Raw genomic sequence first — 24554 nt, 5'->3', positions numbered from 1 at the left:
GTTTACCTGATGGGAGCAGCATGTTCTCCCAAACATGCCAATCGTTAATGTTAATTGCATTGAACTATGATTGTTTAAATGTCTTTTAATATTTACTCTTTGCAAGCCACTGTGAGGTGCATGGCAGAGGGTACATCCTATTGTACCAATTATTAGGGTTTCATCTACATCTACATACATACTCAGCAATCCACCATACAGTGTGTGGCGGAGGGTACCTCATACCACAACTAGCATCTTCTCTCCCCGTTCCACTCCCAAACAGAACAAGGGAAAAATGACTGCCTATATGCCTCTGTACGAGCCCTAATCTCTCTTATCTTATCTTTGTGGTCTTTCCGCGAAATATAAGTTGGTAGCAGTAAAATTGTACTGCAGTCAGCCTCAAATGCTGGTTCTCTAAATTTCCTCAGAAGCGATTCACGAAAAGAACGCCTCCTTTCCTCCAGAGACTCCCACCCCAGTTCCTGAAGCATTTCCGTAACACTCGTGTGATGATCAAACCTACCAGTAACAAATCTAGCAGCCAGCCTCTGAATTGCTTCTATGTCTTCCCTCAATCCGACCTGATGGGAATCCCAAACACTCGAGCAGTACTCAAGAATAGGTCATATTAGTGTTTTATAAGCAGTCTCCTTTACAGATCAACAACATCTTCCCAAAATTCTACCAATGAACCGAAGACAACTATCCGTCTTCCCCACAACTGCCATTACATGCTTGTCCCACTTCATATCACTCTGCAATGTTATGCCCAAATATTTAATCGACGTGACTGTGTTAAGCGCAACACTATTAATGGAGTATTCAAACATTACAGGATTCTTTTTCCTATTCATCTGCATTAATTTACATTTATCTATATTTAGAGTTAGCTGCCATTCTTTACACCAATCACAAATCCTGTCCAATCATATTGTATCCTGCTACAGTCACTCAATGACACCTTCCCGTACACCACAGCATCATCATCATTTATGGGAAGAATGACTGATCAAATCCCTATTAATCCTACCTGGTACGGATCCAACACACTTGAACATTATACATGGGTCACACAAGTGATTTTAAGCAGTCTCCTTTGTAGACTGATTGCACATCCCCTGTATTCTACCAATGAACCAAAATCTACCATCTGCTTTACCCACAACTGAACCTGTGTGTTCATTCCATTTCATATCCCTACAAAGTGTTACAACCAGGTATTTGTATGAGTTGGCCAATTTCTACAGTGACTCAGTGATATAGTCATAGGATACTATGTTTTTTCGTTTTGTGAAGTGCAAAATTTTACATTTCTGAACATTTAGTGCAAGTTGCCAAACTCTTCACCATGTTGAAATCTTGTCAAGATCTGACTGAATATTTATGCACCTTCTCTCAGATAGTACTTCATTATAGATAAATGCATCTGCTGCAAACAGCCTGCTTTTTACTATTAACATTGTCTGCAAGATTAGTGATACACAACATGAACAGCAAGCATCCCAACACACCTTCCTGGGGCACACCTGGTTATTTCTATATCTGATGATGACTCTCCATCCAAGACATCCTGTGTCCTCCCTTCAAAATGCCCTCAATCCAGTGACAAATTTCACTTGATACCCCATATGATTGCACTTTTGACAATAAGCATAGGTGGGGTACTGAGTCAAATGCTTTTCAGCATCTACCTGGTTGCCTTGACACAAAGCATCATGTGAGAAAAGTGAGAGTTGGGTTTCACACGATCGACATTTTCGAAAACCATGCCGGTTGGCATTGAGGAGGTCATTCTGTTGAAGATACCTCATTATGTTCTAAGATTCTACAACAAATTGATGTCAAGGATATTGCATGGTAGTTTTGTGGATCATTTCTACTATCCTCCTTGTAGACTGGTATGACCTGTCCCTTTTCCCAAGAACTGGGCACGGTTTTTTGTTTGAGGGATCTACAATAGATTATAGTGAGAAGAGAGTGCTAACTCCGCCGCAAATTCAATACAGAATCTATCAGGGATTCCACCGGGACCTGGAGCTTTGTTCAATTTTAATGACTTCAGCTGTTTCTCAAAATCACCAACAGTAACACTTATTTCATTCATTTTTTCAGTGGCATGAGGATTAAATTGGGGCATTCTCCTGGGTTTCCTTAGTGACAGAACATTTTGAGAATTGAGTTAAACATTTCAGCTTTTGCTTTGCTACCCTACAATTCCAGTTCCCGACTTATTCACTAGAGACTGGGCACTAACTGTGTTGCCACTAGCAGCTTGTACATACAATTGGAATTTCTTTGGATTTTGTGTAATGTCATTTGACAATATCCTACTACAGTAATCATTGAAGGCATCACACATTGCATTTTTCACAGCCAAACGTGTTTCATTCAGCATCTCTAATATAGCCCTATGCTTTATATTGCACCTATCATGCAGTAACTTCTGTTTCTGTAGACAGTGATTGTATGCCATGGAGGTTCCCTCCCATTATGAATTGTTCAACTGGATACAAATCTATCAAGTGTGGGGGGGGTCAACTATTCTTTTAAACTTGTGCTGACTTTCTTTACCTGCTCCCGATCTGTGCTCAGTTTCAATTCCCTCATTGAGATATACTACTGATTCTTCATCTAGTTCACTGAATGCATAAATCTTTCTGCTTGTGTTAGCTGTCCTCTGTACTTCTGTAATCCTTATTGCCACAATGTCACGACCACCGATACCAGTTTCAATGTAGACATCCTCAAAGAGGTCAGGTCTATTTTTTGTGATTAGATCCAATATATCTCCATCGTTATTAGGGTTCCTCACTATCTGTTCTACATAGTTTTCAGAGAAGGCATTTTGTAAAGCTTCACAGGATGTCTTATCATACCCACCACTAACAAACTATAATTTTCCCAATTAATTGCTGGATGTGCCTTATTTGTGTGATAAATTTATAGTCTGATATACAATGAAACTTTTTGGTGCTACTAACAATAGCTAGTGTGGAAGAAGAATTCATACATAATTTTCTTGGTTGCTTTAAAAACTCTCACCTAACTGATAACTGAGTATTGCTGTTTTTGGTTGGTCTAGTGAACAATGAAGAGTGAAGTCATATGTTACGTCTGAGATTTTGCTTGTTTCAACTCTGGATGACTGCTCCATCATCTGTTTATAATATTTCATTTATTTCTTGGGGGTGATGGCTTAGACCATGTTGTTTACCACACTTACACAGGTCCAGTGGAGATGGTGATGGTCTAGGTTACGACGGAAGGTGACAGGTTACAAGTTGGTGAACCAACAAATCTGTCTTGAAAATATTTTTGTTATATACATATGCAGTTCCATTTATCTCATTGGGCATTGTTCCTCATGTATGTAAATGATCTTCCATTTTACATGCAGCAAGCAGAATTAGTTCTTTTTGCAGATGACGTTAGTACTGTAATCAATACAAGCACACATACAGCACCTGAAGAAATAGTAAACAATAACCTTAACAGTATCACTGATTAGTTTTCTGCAAATGGTCTTGCTGTCTTTTTTCCAAGAATCACAACATATTCAGTTCTGCACATGTAGAGGTACTATATAAATGATACGTATACCACCTCATGGGGGAATAATGAATAGATCGGAAACTTCAAAATTCTTAGGTGTCCACATTGATAAAAATTTCTACTGGGAAAAGCACATTTTGGAAATCCTAAGACAACTTAGTTTAGCTATATTTTCAGTTAGAATTGTTGCAACTCTTGGGAAGGGAGAAAACAGTTTGTTGTAAATAATCCACTGCAGCTCATGAGGAACAAACATGTACATAATTACAATAGTTGAAGAAAATATGACAATCATTATTTCACATTAAATTTCCCTTTAGTACAAAATGGGGTGCACAATGCTGCAACCAAAATTTCACACACTGATACAAAAGTCCGACAGACAGCAAAGTTAAATTTGAAAACAAAATGAAAAAGTTTGTGCTTGACAACTGCTAGTCTGCAGGACAGTTTCTATTTTTGTGATGTGTAAAAGATGGTGGGTAAGAATTACTAACTCACATCTGTCCATCTTTCTTTTAAAAACAATAAAGGAAGAAAAAGAATAGTTGTAAATGATCAGCATGTAGTGAAACAGAAATTGAGACATGTATGATACATGCCAGCACAGAAGAAGCACCAGTAGCAGTTTACTGTAATATTTACAACACAAATTTTGTTCCCTAGATACCTGAAATGCATTTGTGAGTCAATTCGAACAGAATCACTTAAGTTGCATTTCCTAAATAAAGCAAAAATAGCTTTATCACTGGGGATTTAGTAGTTACACGACGCCAAGTATTGCAAAGAGAAGGTGAAAACCTTTTCTGTGAGGCCTTGGGTATGAACAAGTGGATTTGCCTTTCATCGTACCAAATAAAATTATTCTTTCTATAGAGGAAAAATTATGTTTTGCACACGTACTATTGTGGATACTGCATCTGTACTGCATCCATTACCATCGCCCGGGTCGTCTCCTAAATCATTGGCTTTCCTTTTTATAGTTATTTTATTTCCTGTTCCCTTAAACAGCACTGAGTATAGTGAAGAACCATTTGACACAGTTCGGATGGCTTGTGGTTCGACAGCCTGCAAGCAGTTATTTCCTTCCGACTGCCCAATGGTTGCAGGCGCAACACCCGTCTGTGTTGAAGTACTAGTATAAACACATGGTAGTATGCTGTAAGCAGATTTCGACAATCCTGCATTACTTTTGAAATCATCTTTGAAACCTGCACCCTCCTGTATGAGATCCACAAGACTCGACGTTCCATCACCTGATCCCCCATTGCTGGTTGCGGACACAAATAAACTGCGGTAAATCGATGTGCTGGTCACATACTCGCACAGTTTTTTATAGCATTGAAGTAATATACGTAGCTGCACATTTTCCACATATTTTTCGTAGTTTTTGCACCAACTACAAGATGGCTTGAGCTTTTTTCTTCCGCCCTTACAAGAACGGCACACATGATGCTGACAGTTCGTCTCTGTAGGAGTATACGGTTCAATTAATAAGTTCCCACAAACCGTGCAAGACAAAGATTGTCTTAGATAGGGAACCAGACGAAATAAGTCCGTCCAAGACGATGAATCTTCCGAATCTGCTTGTAATACAAGTCTACAAGTCGAAACATACAAACTCGTCGCATTCATCACTGTCGCGGAACAACACTACAAACAGTTTCGAAATTGCGAACTTTTACATCTTACACGGGCGCAGCAGTTCAGTATCGAAGATACTACATATTTGTTAGAAACTAAAATCATTCACATTTCATTACAATTGTTAAGCAGGACGCAATTAAGAAGTTGCAAAGCCCAATATCTATTAAAAATATATTGCGACCCGAATATCAAGTGCAGACGAACGAAAAATAAATATTATTTTCGAACTGATAAAACTAAACCGATTAATATGGCGAAGGCCTATATATTTCGCAACATTAATTAAATCAATGTGGCACTGAAATAGTGGCTTATAAAATCGATCGACTCGAAAAAACTATAATGATGCTCTATCGATACAGGTATAGGACAGACATCATACCTATTCAGCTGAGGTTTATCTGCGCAGCACGGTCATCACTGACGGTAATCATTTTAATACTGGATCTCTGATGCAAAGATGGTGGATGAAGGGGATAGCAGGTTGGTTGCGTTAGTAGAGGTATTGACTAAGTGTTAAAGTTTTTGTGACTAAGCTGTTTGTTATTTGTGAAAGGTTGTTGGAAATGCGTCTTCATTGGTTGATGTTGAAGGTTTCATGAAAATGTCGTGCCGTCAGTCATGACGTTTACCAAAGAAATATTAATACTTGCCAGTAAACCAATTTAAGTTCAGTTTGGAGGTTCATCCAACATCTTACTGATTTTACATTTTACTTAATGTGTCAGTTGTCGAAGTTGATCATTTGAGTGACTTTTTAATCTACTGCCTTCAAATACTGGATGAAAACTACATAATGAATTTTACTTATCAATATATTTTTCAAAATCTTCGTCTTTTTATTTTTTTAAAAATACCAATTTTATCGTAAAGAAAAACTTTGTTACTTTGAAAAGTGAGGGGTTTTAACAGTGTAAACAGCAGTTTTCTGGCTACTCGTCAACAATTGTGATTGTGACAACTATTTATTTTACTCTTGTTTGCTCATCTCTTTTTCACGCTGGATGATCCTTAAGAAACATACATTTGTATTGTGCAGTGAAATGGTACATTGTTTAACTAGGTCCTTCATTTGGCTTCATTTTCTAATGTTTCTTCATAACGTGACAGTTTCAATGAAAACAAACCAACCACCATTATTTTACTAGTAAAGCAGTAAATTTAGCGTCTCATTGGAAAATGAAGTCCGTGACTAATGAAACTCCTTTACTTAATTGTAGTGTGCCACTTACATAATGCAAAAAATTCATCCATCCAAATCAATTTTGAAAATTATATTTTGTAAGCAAGTTCATATAATAAAATAAAGCGTTGTGTGGAAATAAAGTCATTACTGTACACTTCTGAGACAAGTTATTTGGGCACAGTACTTTGTGTGAATTCATCTCAGTATTTTTCTTTAAATTTTTGTGTTTGTGGACACTCATGTTTTTGCAACCTCCATCGTGACTGTATCATAGGCATCCTGTACATAGTAAAATAAGTTTCTTCTTCTGTGCATGTATGTGGCAGCGGTTACTCTCCTGTACATTATGAAGAATACTGGCCATTTTGATACCCCCCCCCCCCCCTTTCACCTTTTACTGTTACCCTTTCTACCTATTCAACTTCGAAGTGCTAGGATATAACTTTTGCATGTATGGTTCACACACTTTATGGAAGTACTGAAGAATGCTGTAAAAAGTGTCATCTTACACCAGTCACACTGTCAGCCAATATGGCGACTGTAATATTATATAATCACTATTATTTTAGGTGTCAAAGTATTGGGAGCTCTCATGGCCCCACAGTTTTAATTGGGGACAGCGACTATAACTATAGTGTAAAGAATCTATTTAAATAAATTGTCATGACACGTTTGTTAACTTTGTCATCACAACCAAACTATCACATTGGAGCCGAACGTAGAACTCTAGCTGTGCTACAGATCAATTAGTATCCACAACCTCCTTGTACACATTTCAACTCAGTACCTATACACTATTATTTTCAGAATAGTGTATAGGTACTGAGTTGAAATGTGTACAAGGAAACCTACAACTCCCTATCCTATCAATACATGGTTACCCTAGAAAGAAACTGACTTCAATCAAGAAAGCCATCCTTGAAAACAGACACAGAGCTACGCACGTCTCAGTCCGACTTAAATGAATCTTGGGAATGGGACTGGACTGAGGCCATTGCCAGAATTCACCCTGCGTAAGAAACAAACCTTCCGCCTTCAATCAGTTATGCAGAACACAGACAATGGTTAAGAGTACACACCAATTGTAGCAGAAGAATGGACACTGTTGATAAATATGATAAGGCTCCATCTTGAAAATGCACTTTTTGTGCCGTCAATGAGTCCCTGATGACAGCAAATTACCCAAGTCATGATATTAAAAATTTGTTGTCTGTCTGTAAATTATTTGTTATTGTCTGTTTATTATTTACTATTATTTATAAAAACAGTGTGATAGTCAACTCACATTTCTTGGCTTTGCCAACCCACAACCAAATTATCACTTTTCAATCTAACCTTGGCCTAACTAAATAACTAACTAACCAACCAACCTTGGATTTCAGTAAAGGTCAGTTAGGCATCTACAGGGTGTTACAAAAAGATACAGCCAAACTTTCAGGAAACATTCCTCACACACAAATATTGAAAATATGTGGACATGTGTTCGGAAACGCTTACTTTCCATGTTAGAGCTCATTTTATTACTTCTCTTCAAATCACATTAATCATGGAATGGAAACACACAGCAACAGAACGTACCAGTGTGACTTCAAACACTTTGTTACGGGAAATGTTCAAAATGTCCTCCGTTAGCAAGGATACATGCATCCACCCTCCGTCGCATGGAATCCCTGATGCGCTGGTGCAGCCCTGGAGAATGGCGTATTGTATCACATCTGTCCACAATACGAGCACGAAGAGTCTCTACATTTGGTACCGGGGTTGCATAGACAAGAGCTTTCAAATGCCCCCATAAATGAGTCAAGAGGGTTGTGGTCAGGAGAGCGTGGAGGCCATGGAATTGGTCCGCCTCTACCAATCCATCGGTCACCGAATCTGTTGTTGAGAAGCGTACGAACACTTCGACTGAAATGTGCAGGAGCTCCATCGTGCATGAACCACATGTTGTGTCGTACTTGTAAAGGCACATGTTCTAGCAGCACAGGTAGAGTATCGCATATGAAATCATGATAACGTGCTCCATTGAGCGTAGGTGGAAGAACATGGGGCCCAATCAAGACATCACCAACAATGCCTGCCAAACGTTCACAGAAAATCTGTGTGATGACGTGATTACACAATTGCGTGTGGATTCTCGTCAGCCAACACATGTTGATTGTGAAAATTTACAACTTGATCACGTTTGAATGAAGCCATACTGACGAAACGAAAACGAGCTCTAACATGGAAATGAAGCGTTTCCGGACACATGTCCACATAACATCTTTTCTTTATTTGTGTGTGAGGAATGTTTCCTGAAAGTTTGGCCGTACCTTTTTGTAACACCCTGTATATCTGTACATAATCCACAGGCCATCATATTGTGCATGGTAGAGGGTACCTTGTATCATCGCTAATCACTTTGTTTCCTGTTCCACATGCAAGTGAAGATAAGCCATTTTTCTTATCTTAGTGGTCCTTAAACAATATGTACACTGGCTGTAGTAGACTCATTCTGCGGTAAGCTTCCAACTTTCTCAATAGAATTTTGTGGAAAGAATTTCGCCTTCCCTCAAGGGATTCCAATTTGAGTTTCTGATTCATCTCTGTGATATCGCTGTCAAGGACAACATACTGAGTTCTGTCATTAAGAAGTCTGAGCAATTCACATATCTGGAAACTAATCAGTATGCTCGTACCATTGTTAAGTCTGCAGTGGGACTCTGTGTTGATGCTTTCTGGAAATCTAGCAATATGGAATCTGCCTGTTGCATTTCATCCATAGTTCACAGCATATAATATGAGAAAATGCCAAGCAGAGTTTCACCATAACTTACATTCATAAAGTAAATATAAAACCAGTGGTGACATCACTGAACTACTACTGTATCACAATTTTCACTGCACCCTGTCTCATGAAATGAAGATTCTAGTGTGGCTTGGTGACTAAGTGTCAGACTATAAATCCAAGGTTTGGGGTTCAGTACTCTGTGGATGTTTGGTCACTTTCATTTCTTTCAGCTCTGTCATTGATTTGTATATGTGATAAATGTCAAACTACACCATGATTTGAAGTTAATGTTAAAACTGTAAGCCTTGTATAACTCGTCTCATAAGTCACTTCAAAAGTTGAAGGAAACAGAGTGCAAACCACTTCCAGTGGATCCATACCTAGTAAAATAAATAGCTGGATGCTCACCCACTAAAAGTTACATACTTTTTTAACTTGGAACTGCATCGCTGTTTTTTTTTCAGAAATCACCATCACTTCTGAAACATAGCTTCTGTAACAAACTAAAAGTAATTTGAGTAAGAGTAATATAGTACTGCCGCTCCGTGCATTTTTCGTAGTCAATGTACCATATGCTATGTGTAGTAATATGCACCATTACACCGTCGAAGATATGTCTGTTATATAACATGACATTGAAATTTACCATGCAGTTTCAGTTATTTTTAAAGAAAAGTTCATTAAATGTGGAGTGAATGTCGGCTACAGTGCATCATACAACAATTAGAAATAATGGAACCATGAACAAAGGATTCACATATTGTCATAATGGCTTGTATGAAATGCGGAGGAAATCTTACCGACAATGAACATAGACCTCATACTATGATACAGATCAATCTGTTACCCAACCATTACTTTGTATTCATATTTGTAGGCTTTGCCCAGTCACAACGAAAAGGTGTAACCTTCCAGTGTAACGTAGACCTTGGTCTCTGCTGCATTTTGGGTGGGGCAATCTCACAATGGCCATAATTTTTTTTTAGAACTACCCCAAATTAACATGGCAAAGACATTGTCAAGATGCAGTGGTTAGCACACTGGACTCTCATTCGGGAGGAGGAATTAGGTTTTCCGTGATTTTCCTAAATCGTTCCAGACAAATGCTGGGATGTTTCCCTTGAAAGGGCATGGCCGACTTCCTTCCCCATCCTTCCCTAATCCGATGAGACTGATGACATTGCTGTTTGGTCTCTTCCCCCAAACAACCCAACCCCATTGTCAAGATATGTCCAAATGCTTCTCAGTTGAAGACAGATTCCAGTTACACAGTGACTTATATCTTGCCATACTCTCCCGTCTTGGGGTTTGATAGGTTATTAAAGGAAAACAATATGAAAAAAGTGATGCATCAGAACTGTGGAAAAACTGACCCTTGTGTCACAATCTATCAGTATTGGTGGGAAAGTACTGTGAAATTGACACCCCTCTTCTTCTCCTCCTCCTCCAATTTTTACTGTCGAATGTGGTTTTTTTTACTCGCTTGGTACATATGGAACATTATTAGTTTTGGTTTCAGGTTGTAGAAGCACTTTGTACTGTTTGTCATAAACTGCAAATCTTATGACAGAAATTAAATGTATGTTTCAGAGATCTAGACCCTTCACAAATTGCCATCATCCATGAAGTGTATGACAGTGAAAATGCGCACGAAACCTTTGAACTTGAACTGGAAAGAGCACTGGAAGCTGGATGCAGCATAATTGTCATTGAACCTTCAAGGCTAGGAGATGAAACAGCCCGCTGGATAGCTGTTGGGAACTGTTTACGGAAGACAGCTGTTTTGTCCAGTATATGTTCAATTGGGGCAGGTTTGTGTATTTTGCCACTGTATGTATGTATGTATGTATGTCATGTGTAAAAAATGCTATTTGGAATGATGCCCTTCGTACATAGTATACATTTGGTTTATAGTATGTTTCATTTTACTCTTGCAAATAAGCAGTATATGAGGGAACAAATTAGACCCACAGCATTACCAAACAAGATCTTAAGTTCATTTATGGCATTGATTTGTGGAGTTAAAATCTCTGTTTAGTGTACATCATACCTGGCAGCATTTATGGTTACTGTTCATTGCGGGTCAGTTTACGAGTTTGACTTCCTAAGCGGCAGTAATAGAGGTTCTGGTCTCCATAAGGATCTTGTAACAAAACTATATGTGCAATGATGTCACTTTCTTCTGGTGCATCTTTCAAAAAAATATGTTGATTTGTTGTGAGGCTGATCAGATTCTTACTTGAAACTAGCACTTGGCTGAATGCATTTGTGACCTATTTTTATATTTTGATTAAAATAACTTTTTGACTGACAGATGCCAGTGGTGGACAGCAATGTTGCTGGCTCATATACATTATTTCATTGTCTCATGTGATAAATAGTTGCATAACACCAAATGGAAGTACTTATTGACTGTTGTGATCATCTTCATTAGTAGTAAGAAGCACAGTGGTTAGGAGTGGGGGAAGGTGCTATAGTGCTGCCTGTAGGAGTGTGCTGGTGTGCTGGGATGTGGCAGAGACAGGATGGTAGGCTGCTAAGTGCAGCATCAGGAGACTGTGCTGTGGACCCAAAGGGGAGAGGAAAAAAGGCAGAGAAGGGGGACTGTGCAGCTGTGTGGGGGAAAGGTGGGGGGGGGTGGGTGAGAGGTTGGGGTGGGAACAGGGAAAGGCATAGATGCAGGTTGAGGCCATGGAAGGTTTACAGGAATGAAGGATAATTTGCAGAAAGAGTTCCCACATGTGCAGTTGAGAAAAGTTGGTGTTTGCAGGCAGAGTCTAGATGGCATAGGTGGTGAAGCAGTCATTGAAGTGAAGCACGTTGTGTTGGGTGGGGTGCTCAGCAAATGGGTGGTGCAGCTGTCTCTTGGCCACGGTTTGGCAATGGCAAGTCATGCTGATAGACCACTTGTTAGTGCTCATAGCCACGTAGGCTGCCGAATGCCACACAGTGGTTGCAGCTAAGTTGGTAGACTACATGTGTACTTTCACAGGTGGCCCTGCCTGGTAGGGTAGAAAATTCCTGTGACAGGACTGGAGTAGATGATAGTGGGTGGATGAATGTGACAGGTCTTGCATCTTGGTATATTACAGTGATGTGTGCCATGGGACTAGGCACCTGGAGTACAGATGGTATAGGAATGGACAAGGAGATTGCATCAGTTGGATGAGCAGCAGAACACCACTTGGGGGAGGATAGTGGGAGGAATATTTGTCATTTCAGGGCAAGACAAGAGGAAGTCAGAACTCTGGTGGAGACCGTGGTTTTGTTGCTTCAATCCTAGTGAGTGACCTTCCTTTTGAATTTTCCAGAACATATCCCTTTTTCCTCCATGAGGAAGGAACCAGTAGCTCTGAAAGACAGGGTTAGTTTTTCATTTTTAATCAATTTATCACCAGTACTGGAATTTCATCTTCTGAAATTGTTAAAGTAGAAAATAGTTTTTGCTTTGTGACATAAGAATATAGACAGGGAAATGAGAAATGCTAATAAATGGAAAAAGAAAGATCAATGGACATGGAAACGAGAAGAAAGACAGGAACTTCTCACACGCTGGATTGTCGCTCCCATGGAGATGAGATTTTCGTTTAACCTATGGTATTGAAGGTGTGGGTTGTCGTTTCATTAGGAACAGTAGTCAACTTTGTGGGTACATTGGACCTTACAAAAGGTCCGAACTTTATGAAATTTTAGCATGTTGTATGTAGGTAATCTAGTGTAAAATCTGGGAGCTTTGCGGGAGGGAGATAGCAAATTCTGGCATTTTTTCAGTTTTTTCTATATTTTTTTTACCTTGCATCCTGCAACAGTAAGCCCTTTTACATTTCTTGTAGTGCGTTAAATTTTCTAGGATTTTCACTGCATGAATATACAGGTTGACAATTATTAAACTATGTGAAATAAGATCATTATAACTTCTGAATGGTTTGTGTTAGGTTGGCCGTGGGACATAATGGGAATTAGTATGGTATTTGTAGTTTGGTGTAGCGATGAAGCCCACTTTCATTTGGATGGATTCGTCAGTAAGCAAAATTGGTGCATTTGGAGGACAGAATCTGCATTTCGCAATTGAGAAGTCTCTTCACCCTCAACAGGTGACTGTGTGTTGTGCAATCCAGCCACAGAATAATTAATGCAATATTCCTTGATGGCATGGCTACTACCGAATGGTATGTGAAGGTTTTGGAAGATGATTTCATCCCCATTATCCAAAGTGACCCTGATTTTGACGAGATATGGTTCAGGCAAGACTGAGCTTGACCCCATCGAAGCAGGAGTGTGTTTGATGTCCTGGAGGAGCACTTCAGGGGCCAATTTCTGGCTCTGGGGTACCCAGAGGCCGCTGGCATGGGCCTCGATTGGCCGCCATATTCTCTTGATCTGAACACATGTGACACCTTTTTGTGGGGCTGTATTAAAGACAAGATGTACAACAATAAGCCCAAAACCATTGCCAAGATGAAAACTGCCATTCAGGAAATCATCAGCAGCATCGATGTTCCCACACTTTAGCAGGTCATGCAAAATTTTGCTATTCACCTGCGCCACATCATCACTAATTATGGCAGGCATATCAAACCTAAATCTGAATATCTGTAGTGACATTTACATGTTGAATAAAGTGTGTGTACGTCATAGTTTGTCAACTGATTTACATTTTTTTTTCATGTAGTTCAATAATTGTCACCCTGTATTTTTACACCACATACTTACCAAAATAAAGAACGTGAAAAAAGTGTCCAAACTCAGATTATCGAAAAGCTGCACAAAAGGACAGGTTTTAGCATTACAATTTCAGTTTTACAACATTTTTAAAAGGACAATTGCAGATGCCTTTAATGGCGAATATTTTACAGTTGGTTGCTGATTTCTACTAAACCTGCACAAAAATTGCAAAAATTATGGTTTCTTATAATTGGTGCTTCTAAATATTAACTTTAACAACGCTGAGAACACACTTCCCTCCCAGTCCTTGGTGGGGTTTTCATTCAGTACAGGCATATAACTTCAGGAAAACAGCTTTTGATGTATACAATGTATATTTCATAGAAAGTTCCATTACCGTGTCATTCCGTACCAACTAAAGACCTAATTCAAAAATGAAGATTACTGCTAATGGAAAAAATATGTAACAGAGTTAATAACTTGACCTCTTTGGTCCAGATGACAATTCAAGTTGGGTATCAGTTTCTTACTCCGCAGTAATGATGTCAGTGGTTAGGATTTCCCCGTCATTGTATGTCCTTTCAGTATCCGGCTCAGTAAGAGTCAGTTTGGACAAATTCTTGCATGTATGTCACAAGAATGTTTGCAAATGGTAAAGGACCAGAGTAGCTCAAGGCCACTTCGGTACATCATTTCGTACATTAACATGAAATTATTTTCAGTGAAGAATGTGGAGCTTCATTTTTCATTCCTCTTCTTATTAATGTTCACCCTCAAACCATGCCTAAATTTGTAGGTAAAAAAGAATGGTACAGGTTAGTGTCTCGTATTGGTGGCAGTCCCCCAAGTTGGAATTTGGATTTGCCTCTGATTTAGAGATTGTCATTAGAGAAGATTGTCCAGTTTATCTTTGTTTACATTTCCATTGTACAGTGCCACAAGAAATGTTTCTTCTGCTTTAGTAATTTGGCATCTGTTGCATCTGGCTGTTTGAAAATATCGTGCTGGGCATGGAAAGAGTTCTCTCGTAAATGGTACGTTCTTTTTTCTTGTCCAAAGAGGATTAAAGTAATGTCACACTTACTTGTAACGTGAAGGGAAACAATATCCTGTACACTGAATTTACATGATGTTGTTGAGTACAGAAGGATGGGAAATTACCCCTTCTGCTCTTCTGGAAATACAATAGTAATGTTATTGAAGTAAACTGCCTTTGATATAGCATTTTTAATTATTGTCAGAGCAACATGCTATATTGTCTGCTTAACCACAGTGCCCTTTGTTCAGTCATTGGAATTGAGTACAAGTTCAGTAAAACCTGTTGAGATTGTTCCTCTGCTTTGGTATTTTGGTAATGAGCATCAATAGGATACCTATCAAGAACTACTAATGCATTAAATTTAAAGTTTTTTTTTACACATAATCTATATAGGTGTTTTACAGTGACTCATTATGCTGTGGCGATGAGTCAGCCCCAGTGCAGGTCAAATGATCTGGTGTGAGGAAGTAGGAAATCAATTTGACACATTCACTGTGCAGTACTCAATACCCCATCCCTTTAGCTTTAATGAAGTTTTGCAATAGCTTACACGTGTGAAATTACTGAATCCATAGTTTAACAGTTGGACCACAATCCTACACGAAGAAATCCCGCTTTCAACGACAGCCCAGATAGAGATGGTGGATGAAGGGTACTGGCTGATAGGGTTTCCATAGGACACCTTGCTATCCTACTCTCCAACCCAAGCAGAAATGAATGCCCAGTTGCAGGGGGAGGGGTGTTGGAGATGATAAATGTTGACAATTAAAGGCAACTACTACTGTCTTTTTTATGTTCAATTAAAATTGTAATGCTGAAACCTGTCCGTTTTGCAGTTTGAGAATTTTGCTGTGTCTTTCAAGCATTGTATCTTGGTAAGTATGTTGTTCAAAAATATGTTCAGGTAATGAAAATGGTAGAATATTTAATGCAGTATAAGAAAGACCTAAGTGGTTTTTGTTATAGGGATGCAAGGGAAAATCATAATGTAGAAAAGACAGAAAGTTGCTGACTTTATACAGTTTTTCATCTTTCCTCAAGTTAGCGTAGAGTCTAAGAGGTGTAAAACTTGGATCCTACACCACAGGCCATCTGTTCACAACATACTAAAAGTTCATAAAATTGGGACCTTTCGTAAGGAATGAAGCACTACTCTCACCCTGTTCTCACAGCTTTATGTTTGCCAGTACCTTGTCTCCTACCTTCCAAACTTCACAGGAGCTCTACTGCGACACTTGCAGAACTAGCGCTCCTGGAAGAAAGGATATTGTGGAGACATGGCTTTGCCACAGCTTGGGGGATGTTTCCTGAATGAAATTTTTGCCCTGCAGTGGAGTGTGCACTGATATGAAAGCTTTGAGGATGGGGTGTGAGTCATACTTGGATAGCTCAGATGGTGTAGCACTTGTTCGTAAAAGGCAAAGGTCCCGAGTTCGAGTCTTGGTCTGGGCACACAGTTTTAATTTTACCAGGAAGTTTTGTATCAGCGCACACTCTGCTGCAGAGTGAAAATCTCATTCTGGAAACATACCCCAGGCTGTGGCTAAGCCATGTCTCAGCAATATCCTTTCTTTCAGGAGTGCTAATTCTGCAAGTTTCGCTGGAGAGCTTCTGTGAAGTTTGGTAGGAGACGAGGTACTGGTGGAAGTGAAGCTGTGAGGACAGAGTGTGAGTTGTGCTTGGGTAGCTCAGATGGTAGAACACTTGCCTGCAAGAGGTATAGGTCCCAAGTTCGAGTCTCAGTTCGGCACAAAGTTTTAATCTGCCAGGAAGTTTCAAATGTTTTTGTGGTTGAGACCACTCGTAATCCATTTTTAAAGAAATGATTTTCATTAACTTCCGAGAAAAAGAATGACATAGGCCACTATCACCTCTTATCATGCTTACAGGTGACTCTGCATATCTGAGTTGAGTCAGGTAAAATTCTACAAAATATTTTTATAAATGGCAGTTGGCAGACGAATTCTGTACTTTCTTGTGTGCCATTGTCAAGACTGATCAAAACTTTCACACTCTTCCTCAGTTTGTTAATTTCTTATACTAAAAAAATAATTTTGCGTGTCTCCTTGTTCCGCAGTTAGATGCTGGACATCTTTATGTAACTTTTTCACATCAACCCCAGTGAAAATGGTTGCTGAGTCATTTATCATTATCCTGTTGATTGCCCCCTTATTTTGTGTCACCTGTGATAACTTAAGTTCAGTATTTATTAGTATGTTCAGTATCATTATTGGTCTCTCTTAATTTAACTGTTATTTGTATATGTGCTTCTATTACCACGCTGGCCTTAACCAGGACTTGTAGCTGCTCCCCATTATACTCCCATATTAGAGACTCAAGGTCCTGAATTCTTTACTGCTATTTAAATTTCTACTCTGTATGCTGGAACCACTTACCTAAACCATTGTTCAAATTATTGAATAGCTTATTCTATGCCCAAAAGCTGCTTGCATGAATTGCCCTTTAAGATTTGAAATTTTGTATTTGTGCTCTGAAACAAGTTCTGAATCACAGTACCTTGCTGCTCTCCAGGTCTGATTGGATACTACTGACATTATGGGTGACAAAAAGAAATTAAAGTTTTCCTTATCACTGCACTTTAGAATCAGCTCTATATTGTGCACTTTAGAATCAGCTCTATATTGCTCATGTCTTTGGCCTAATACTCACTGGCTTGGATGCAGGAACACCCACCATGTCATCTTTAATCTCTGCCACCATAATGTAAACGTAGTTCAGTGACTGTTGTTGCCACTGAAGTGGATGCAGAGTCTGTAACCAGTGCCAATATCGAAGACCTCAGCACTCGATTACTAGAAAATGGACAGACACTGTTCGGATTAAAAAAAAAAATTTAAAAAAATGTTAAGGTGGGGCTGTGTCTTGCACAGCTAAAACATTGTGCCATATCAAACCTTAACAGAAATACATAACTTTGGTGTTTATTAACATCAGTAAATTTGTTATTGATAACTTCGTTGTTGTTGTTGTTGTGGTCTTCAGTCCTGAGACTGGTTTGATGCAGCTCTCCATGCTACTCTATCCTGTGCAAGCTTCTTCATCTCCCAGTACCTACTGCAACCTACATCCTTCTGAATCTGCTTAGTGTATTGATCTCTTGGTCTCCCTCTACGATTTTTACCCTCCACGCTGCCCTCCAATGCTAAATTTGTGATCCCTTGATGCCTCAAAACATGTCCTACCAACCGATCCCTTCTTCTAGTCAAGTTGTGCCACAAACTTCTCTTCTCCCCAATCCTATTCAATACCTCCTCATTAGTTACGTGATCTACCCACCTTATCTTCAGCATTCTTCTGTAGCACCACATTTCGAAAGCTTCTATTCTCTTCTTGTCCTAACTGGTTATCGTCCATGTTTCACTTCCATACATGGCTACACTCCATACAAATACTTTCAGAAACGACTTCCTGACACTTAAATCTATACTCGATGTTAACAAATTTCTTTTCTTCAGAAACGATTTCCTTGCCATTGCCAGTCTGAAATAATTTTCCACCATCTGTACCTCATATTGTGGCGGTAGCTGCTATGTTGTGCTTTTCAGAATGAGAACCTCTTGGCCAAAAGGCTTAATAACCAGACACTAGTGCAGTTGTTCCTTGAACATTGCTTGCTTGTTTGAGATGACATAAAATCGTTCATTTTTATTCAAGGGCAAGTTTATTTCTTTAGTTAAAGAGCATTAGAGTTTAGTAAACTCCAGTAGGAGATATTAAAAGAAAGTTGTCCTGTGTTATTTGAAGACAAATACTTTGTTTTCAAAAGAAGTTCTGAAATCATACTGCTCTTATCTTCATACTACATGGAAGCACTACAGTGGTATGGAAGTCTATAGGCACAACACCTGTTAAAAATGGAAAATTAAAGGGCATCCTGTGGGTGGTATGTGGATTGTGTTTTGAATGTTTTGGAAGTTTATTTATGTTTCAGTGCTTTGTATAAATTGGTATAGGGTGTACCATCCACTGCGTGCCATACACGCTTATGTAGTAGCGATCTATATACGATAGAAATACATGTGAAATGTGGAAAGACATTTTATTACTACACACATCAAAAAAAGTTTTGCATCACCTCGGTTCCGGAACACGTACAGAAAATTGGAGTGGAGATCAACATAAACATCATTTCTGCCCTTTTTATTGCTCATAAAAACCGCACGTTGCATGTTGTACCACCATACAGCGAGAACTTCAGAGGTGGTGGTCCAGATTGCTGTACACACCAGTACCTCTAATACGCAGTAGCACATCCTCTTGCATTGATGCGTGCCTGTATTTGTCGTGGCATACTATCCACTAATTCATCAAGCATTGTTGGTCCAGATTGTCCTACTCCTGAACAGCAATTCGGCATAAATCCTCCAGAGTGGTTGATGGATCACATTGTCCATAAACAGCCCTTTTCATTCTATCCCAGGCATGTTCGATAGGGTTCATGTCTGGAGAACATGCTGGCCACTCTAGTTGAGTGATGTTATTATCCTGAAGGAAGTTATTCACAAGATGTGCATGATGGGGGCATGAATTCTCGTCCATGAAGACGAATGCCTTGCCAACATGCTGCCGATATGGTTGCACTGTTGGTCGGAGGATGGCATTCACGTATCGTACAGCCGTTACGGTGCCTTCCATGACCACCAGTGGCGTACATCGGCCCCACAAAATGCCACCCCAAAACAGCAGGGAACCTCCACTTTGCTGCGCTTGCTATACAGTGTGTCTAAGATGTTCAGTGTGGCCGGATTGCCTCTGATGATTATGTGGTTGAAGGCATATGCAACGCTCATTGGTGAAGAGAAAGTGATGCCAATCCTGAACAGTCCATTAGGCATGTTGTTGGGTCCATTTGTACTGCGCTGCATGGTGTCATGGTTGCAAAGATGGACCTTGCCATGGATGTCGGGAGGGAAGTTGCGCATCCTGCAGCCTATGGCGCACAGTTTGAGTCGTAACACAATGTCCTGTGGATGCACGAAAAGCATCATTCAACATGGTGACATTACTGTCAGGGTTCCTCCGAGCCGTAATTCGTAGGTAGCAGTCATCCACTGCAGTAGTAGCCCTTGGGCGGCCTGAGTGAGGCATGCCATTGACAGTCCTTGTCTCTCTGTATCTCCTCCATATCCGAACAACATCGCTATGGTTCACTCAGATGCCTGGACACTTCCCTTGTTAAGAGCCCTTCTTGGCACAAAGTAACAATGCAGATGCGATTGAACCGCGGTGTTGACTGTCTAGGCATGGTTGAACGACAGACAACACAAGCTGTGTACCTCCCTCCGGGAACTAATCGGCGGTCTGACACCCTCCATCTAATAGGCACTGCTCATGCATGATTGTTTACATCTTTGGGCAGGTTTAGTGACATCTCTGAACAGCCAAAGGGGCTGTGTCTGTGATACAATATCCACAGTCAACATCTATCTTCAGGAGTTCTGGGAACTTTTTTTGATGTGTGTATACGCTAAGCGAACAATTCATATATGATCATACTTAGTTATCAAATTGCATGCTTTTGACAGTTCACATTACAAATATTGCAGAGTTCTGAAGTTGGAGAGATGAGCTCTGGAGAGACTTTGATATATGTCGTGTACAACATCCTCTTCTTGTTCCATTCAGTGCTCAAACTGTTGCTACCATATTGCCCAATTTCCCAATATACAAACTGCTGTTACATCCAAAAAGAACTCGGCTTTTGAAGCAAAATGTTTTAATCTAAAGCTCACTGTGTTTTCTTTATCTACTGAACTTTGAGTATCGTTATTTCCATGCTATCAGTGAGTACTGGAATTTCATTTTTTAAATCACACATGCTCCAGCCTGCATTTTTTTGTTGTGGATCGAAATTAATAGAAAATTTTTTTGGGAGAGGATTGATTCTTTAAATGAAGTAGGAAGTGTGTAGACTCCTTGCCATATCACTCGAAAAACACTGAGCACTAGGCTGACCTTCACTACTGTTTTTCGGTTGTTTTATCATATGAAGTTATCGTTGATATTTGTATATAAAATCATACAGTTTCTAATGTGCTGGTTTACTAGTTAAAGAAATGTAATAAAGTTTTAGTTCCTGTTGTTGATGCAGTAATATGTAATTCTTTTTTGGATCATATTTATGTTTTCCATTGTTGTTTATATTATGTAAATTAACCAAAATGAATCTGAAGTTTGTTACTTCAGTGTGAAATGATTTTGACAGATCTTTGAATTTTACTCAGGTTTCTTATGGCCCGACCGGCCTTGTGCCTATGCACCACTGACAGCGGTGTCCCTACTTTGCACTGGTCTGTACGCTGTGTCATGGCAACTGGACCCGTGCTGTCAATATCAAGTAGAGCGGGACCGCAGGCGCCTGCCACGGCGCCTCCCTCCATCTTGCACACAGGCTTCTGCAGTTGTACTGGTGCGCCGACCCAGCATGCGGTTTCAGCTGCTCCATGTTGGTGTGTCATTTGTGGCTACAGCTTTCTGGGGTTGGAGGCTTTACCGTGCTTTGAAGTGACATAACTGAAAGAGATCTTGTAGGGATGTAATCATGGTGCCTCGTGGCGGTGTGTTGTTGAGCTGCCGACTAGAAATCCCTTTGTAGTATGTACGGTGGGGATTTAGTGCTGGAGGAATTTATATTAGTAAAGATTTTCTTGTAATGCGGTTGTTTGAAGCACTGTTTTTAGTGCTCGCACTGCATCTCATGTTCGTCAGTGTCAATTTGGAGACTGAGCCAGCGGGGACTAGCAATCATTGTACTGAGCACTGGATAAAAAATCTAAGGAAACAGTGCTCTTATGCTATGTTGTGTACTTACTGCATATGAAAAAAGGAAAACAATAGCTTTACAATAATTTGGTCTGCTGTATATTGTTGATATACTTTCTATTTCGTAATCCTTATCTCGTTATATGCAAGCCTCTCCATTGCTTGCTTTTTCAGTTTGCATATATATCATACACCCGTTGAAAGTTCCTTTTTGAAATTAACATGTGTAAAAATACATTAATTTTGACTGTCCAGTTAATTACAAAGAATAAATGTAATTAATAGGAACTGTTTTTATTGATTTTAATTGGTGCAGGTTTTTTGTGCTAGTCTCCTCTGTTTCTGCATATGACATTTCTTGGTATTGAGCTTGTGCCCAGCAGTTATATCATTATGAGATGCAATATTTCTTGTCTTCATGCATAAAATTGTTACTAAAAATCCTATGTTTTGTTAGCTGCTCAGAGCTGTCTTGTAAATCAGGCTTGAGAGAAGGGTATAGGTAATTGCAGTTGTAAGACAAGGGGCAGATGTTACGATCACACTTACTCAAGTCCAAGTTAGGCCCACTTTAAAACTACTATTGTATAAATATGATTTTATATTAAATGTATAAACTGTTTTGTTTTCTCACATAAGTTCAGTCAAACTTATGTCGAAGAAATTTATTGTTAATAGTGTGACAAATTCTCGAGTACTATTATTATTATTTTCTTTTACTTTTAAATGTGGATGTTTATGAAAGATAATATACAGATTTTTTATATTCGACAAATGTACAAAAGTATGTTATGAGGTCACATATTTTGTGCAAATGATCTGAAGATTTTGGTAAACCAAAGTGTAGTACAGCATTAGTATGAAAAGAATTTTATTTGTTAAGACTGTAATGACTGATATGATGTTCGTCATATTGTGGCAGGCATTGTTATAAAAGGTTTGCTCAATAAACTAAACCTGATGAAATGAATTGTCTCGTCTTCCTTTTTTTCTCTTCCCAGATATTCAGTTGATGAAATTATAAACATTAAATTGTGAAATTTACAGTGGTTTGCTTCAGTGTACGTATTTAAAAGTTTTCACCATCATAGAAAGAGAAATGTGTTTACATGCTACTGTTGCAAAATAATTAAAGCAAATTTTTTTTTATATATAATTGTCCGACATTCATTGGGAGAGTTGCCATTATCACTAAATAATGTTTGTGGCAGGTCACATTACTGCTGTTAACTTTTTTTTGCCTACAGACAATTGTATGGTCTTAAGCTGACTCTTCCCTGCTGGTTCATAGAACAGTTTTCTTTGAATCAACTATGTAACTCTTCTTCATTCGCACAAGTAGCCCTTGAGCAGTGGAAAGTGTTACTTCCACCTCATTGTTGCCTTGGAAATAGGACCTCTGCATTGCATTTTGTTTTGACAAACATGAGGACTGTTAATAAATTAATGAGTAAAGGTGACAACTCACTGAATAACAGAGGTACTGAGTCATCAAAAGCCACATAAGCAAGACTGAAAACTTTGCTAGTTTTTGCACATCTCATTTTTTTTATAATGATTGCACAACAGAATGATGTGAAATAGTTTCAAGAACGTTTCCCCTGTGAAAATCTTTCACAACAATATGGGAAAAACAACACTGTAAGCAAGACAATCAATTTCAACCTTTTGCAAAAGGGTGGTAGATAAGAATTGCAGTTGGTAAAATTTTTAACCTCCTCTCCCCACCCACTCACCCCCACCCCCTTCCAAATGTAACTCAGCCTGTCCTCAAAGTACCCAACAAATCAAAGGGAAGAAAGGTTTCAGAATATAAAAGGCTTATTCTTCCATGGAATGAATATCGTAAGCTCTGTACCAGTAAATTATCGTCATTTGATTAGTTTTTGGCAGTCAGAAAGTTTAATTGGTGGTGGATTTCCCCTCTGTTAGTAGTATTTGTTTCTAACAAGACTGCATTGCCCCAAATAGATATAACCATGATTTAAGTCATTTTTATGAGTATGTGCTATAATGACTGGAAAAGTATTGAATAATACCAGTTACTTTCACAAAAACGTGGAATTTTTCATCAAAAATCAATTGGCATGATTTCTGCTGCTTACACATGCACACTGTGGAAGTCACAATCCTACCTTTTATACTCAAGTCTATTACCAGTATTAATTTTTTAGTGACCTACAAAAGATAATTTTTGCGTAAATCACTTGCCATTTCGTCATCTTCTTTTAACTAAAAGTGTTTTATTCACTTTTGTCTGTAATATGACTACGCATCTTGCATACACACATAGGCTCTAGGCTTGAGAGGCCCGACTCTATGACTATAATCTACGCTATCTGTGCTGCATTTCAGTGAGAGCCAATGGTAGAAGAGAGTACAAAAACAATTTTTAAAATAAGAAAAAGAAAGTGGAGCCAGAAATGACACCCAAAAGACACACCCGTAATGGCTCACCCATCATACTCATTTATAAACAACAAAAACACGCTTTACTCCTTCCATACTGTTAACCCTTCATTACACGATTTTCATCACCATAGATCACAGATGTTGGCTCATGGGGCCAAAGCACTGATGATGCATATACCAAAAAAATTATAAATGTCATCATTTGTACAATAAATTGGCTCGTTTGGATTTTGTTGAATAACATATAAATTTGTTTCATCCACAATTTTATATATAATTTCATCAATGAGGAAATATTTTAAAAATTTGTACAATGTAGATAGCTGTAGAACTGACTGGTGTAATTTGTCCTTTCCTGTGAATGGGAACTTGCTGGGAGAGGAAGGAAAACATTGCTTTTTCCATAAAATGCGATGTTTTTTTATATTTCTTGTATTGGTAACAGGAATTTTAGTTTGAATTTCTGGAAGTTCAGAAGATATATGGTAATACAAGATCTATGCTAATACAAGAAT

General features: G+C 38.9%; 2 protein-coding genes across 2 annotated transcripts in view; one reads left to right on the top strand and one right to left on the bottom strand.

Annotated features, from left to right (window-relative positions):
• Window positions 1–5227, bottom strand: part of LOC126474197 (E3 ubiquitin-protein ligase MSL2) — a 35428-nt gene extending 30201 nt beyond the window's left edge. The window contains exon 1 of the mRNA XM_050101660.1: window positions 4441–5227. Coding sequence (XP_049957617.1) covers window positions 4441–5172 — 732 coding nt within the window. The 5' untranslated portion in view covers window positions 5173–5227. The remainder of the gene's footprint in view (window positions 1–4440) is intronic.
• Window positions 5228–5551: 324 nt separating this feature from the next.
• Window positions 5552–22583, top strand: LOC126474047 (transmembrane protein 11 homolog, mitochondrial). Its single transcript, XM_050101458.1, has 3 exons — window positions 5552–5667; window positions 10731–10951; window positions 21090–22583. Exons 1-3 carry the CDS (start codon window positions 5645–5647, stop codon window positions 21371–21373), a joined length of 528 nt encoding a protein of 175 aa, XP_049957415.1. The 5' UTR covers window positions 5552–5644; the 3' UTR covers window positions 21374–22583.
• Window positions 22584–24554: the final 1971 nt, after the last annotated feature.

Source organism: Schistocerca serialis, chromosome 4 (assembly GCF_023864345.2).
Source record: "Schistocerca serialis cubense isolate TAMUIC-IGC-003099 chromosome 4, iqSchSeri2.2, whole genome shotgun sequence".
NCBI lineage: Eukaryota > Metazoa > Arthropoda > Insecta > Orthoptera > Acrididae > Schistocerca > Schistocerca serialis.
Note: the sequence above shows the minus strand (reverse complement) of the source record. Positions and strands in the feature narration are given on the sequence as shown.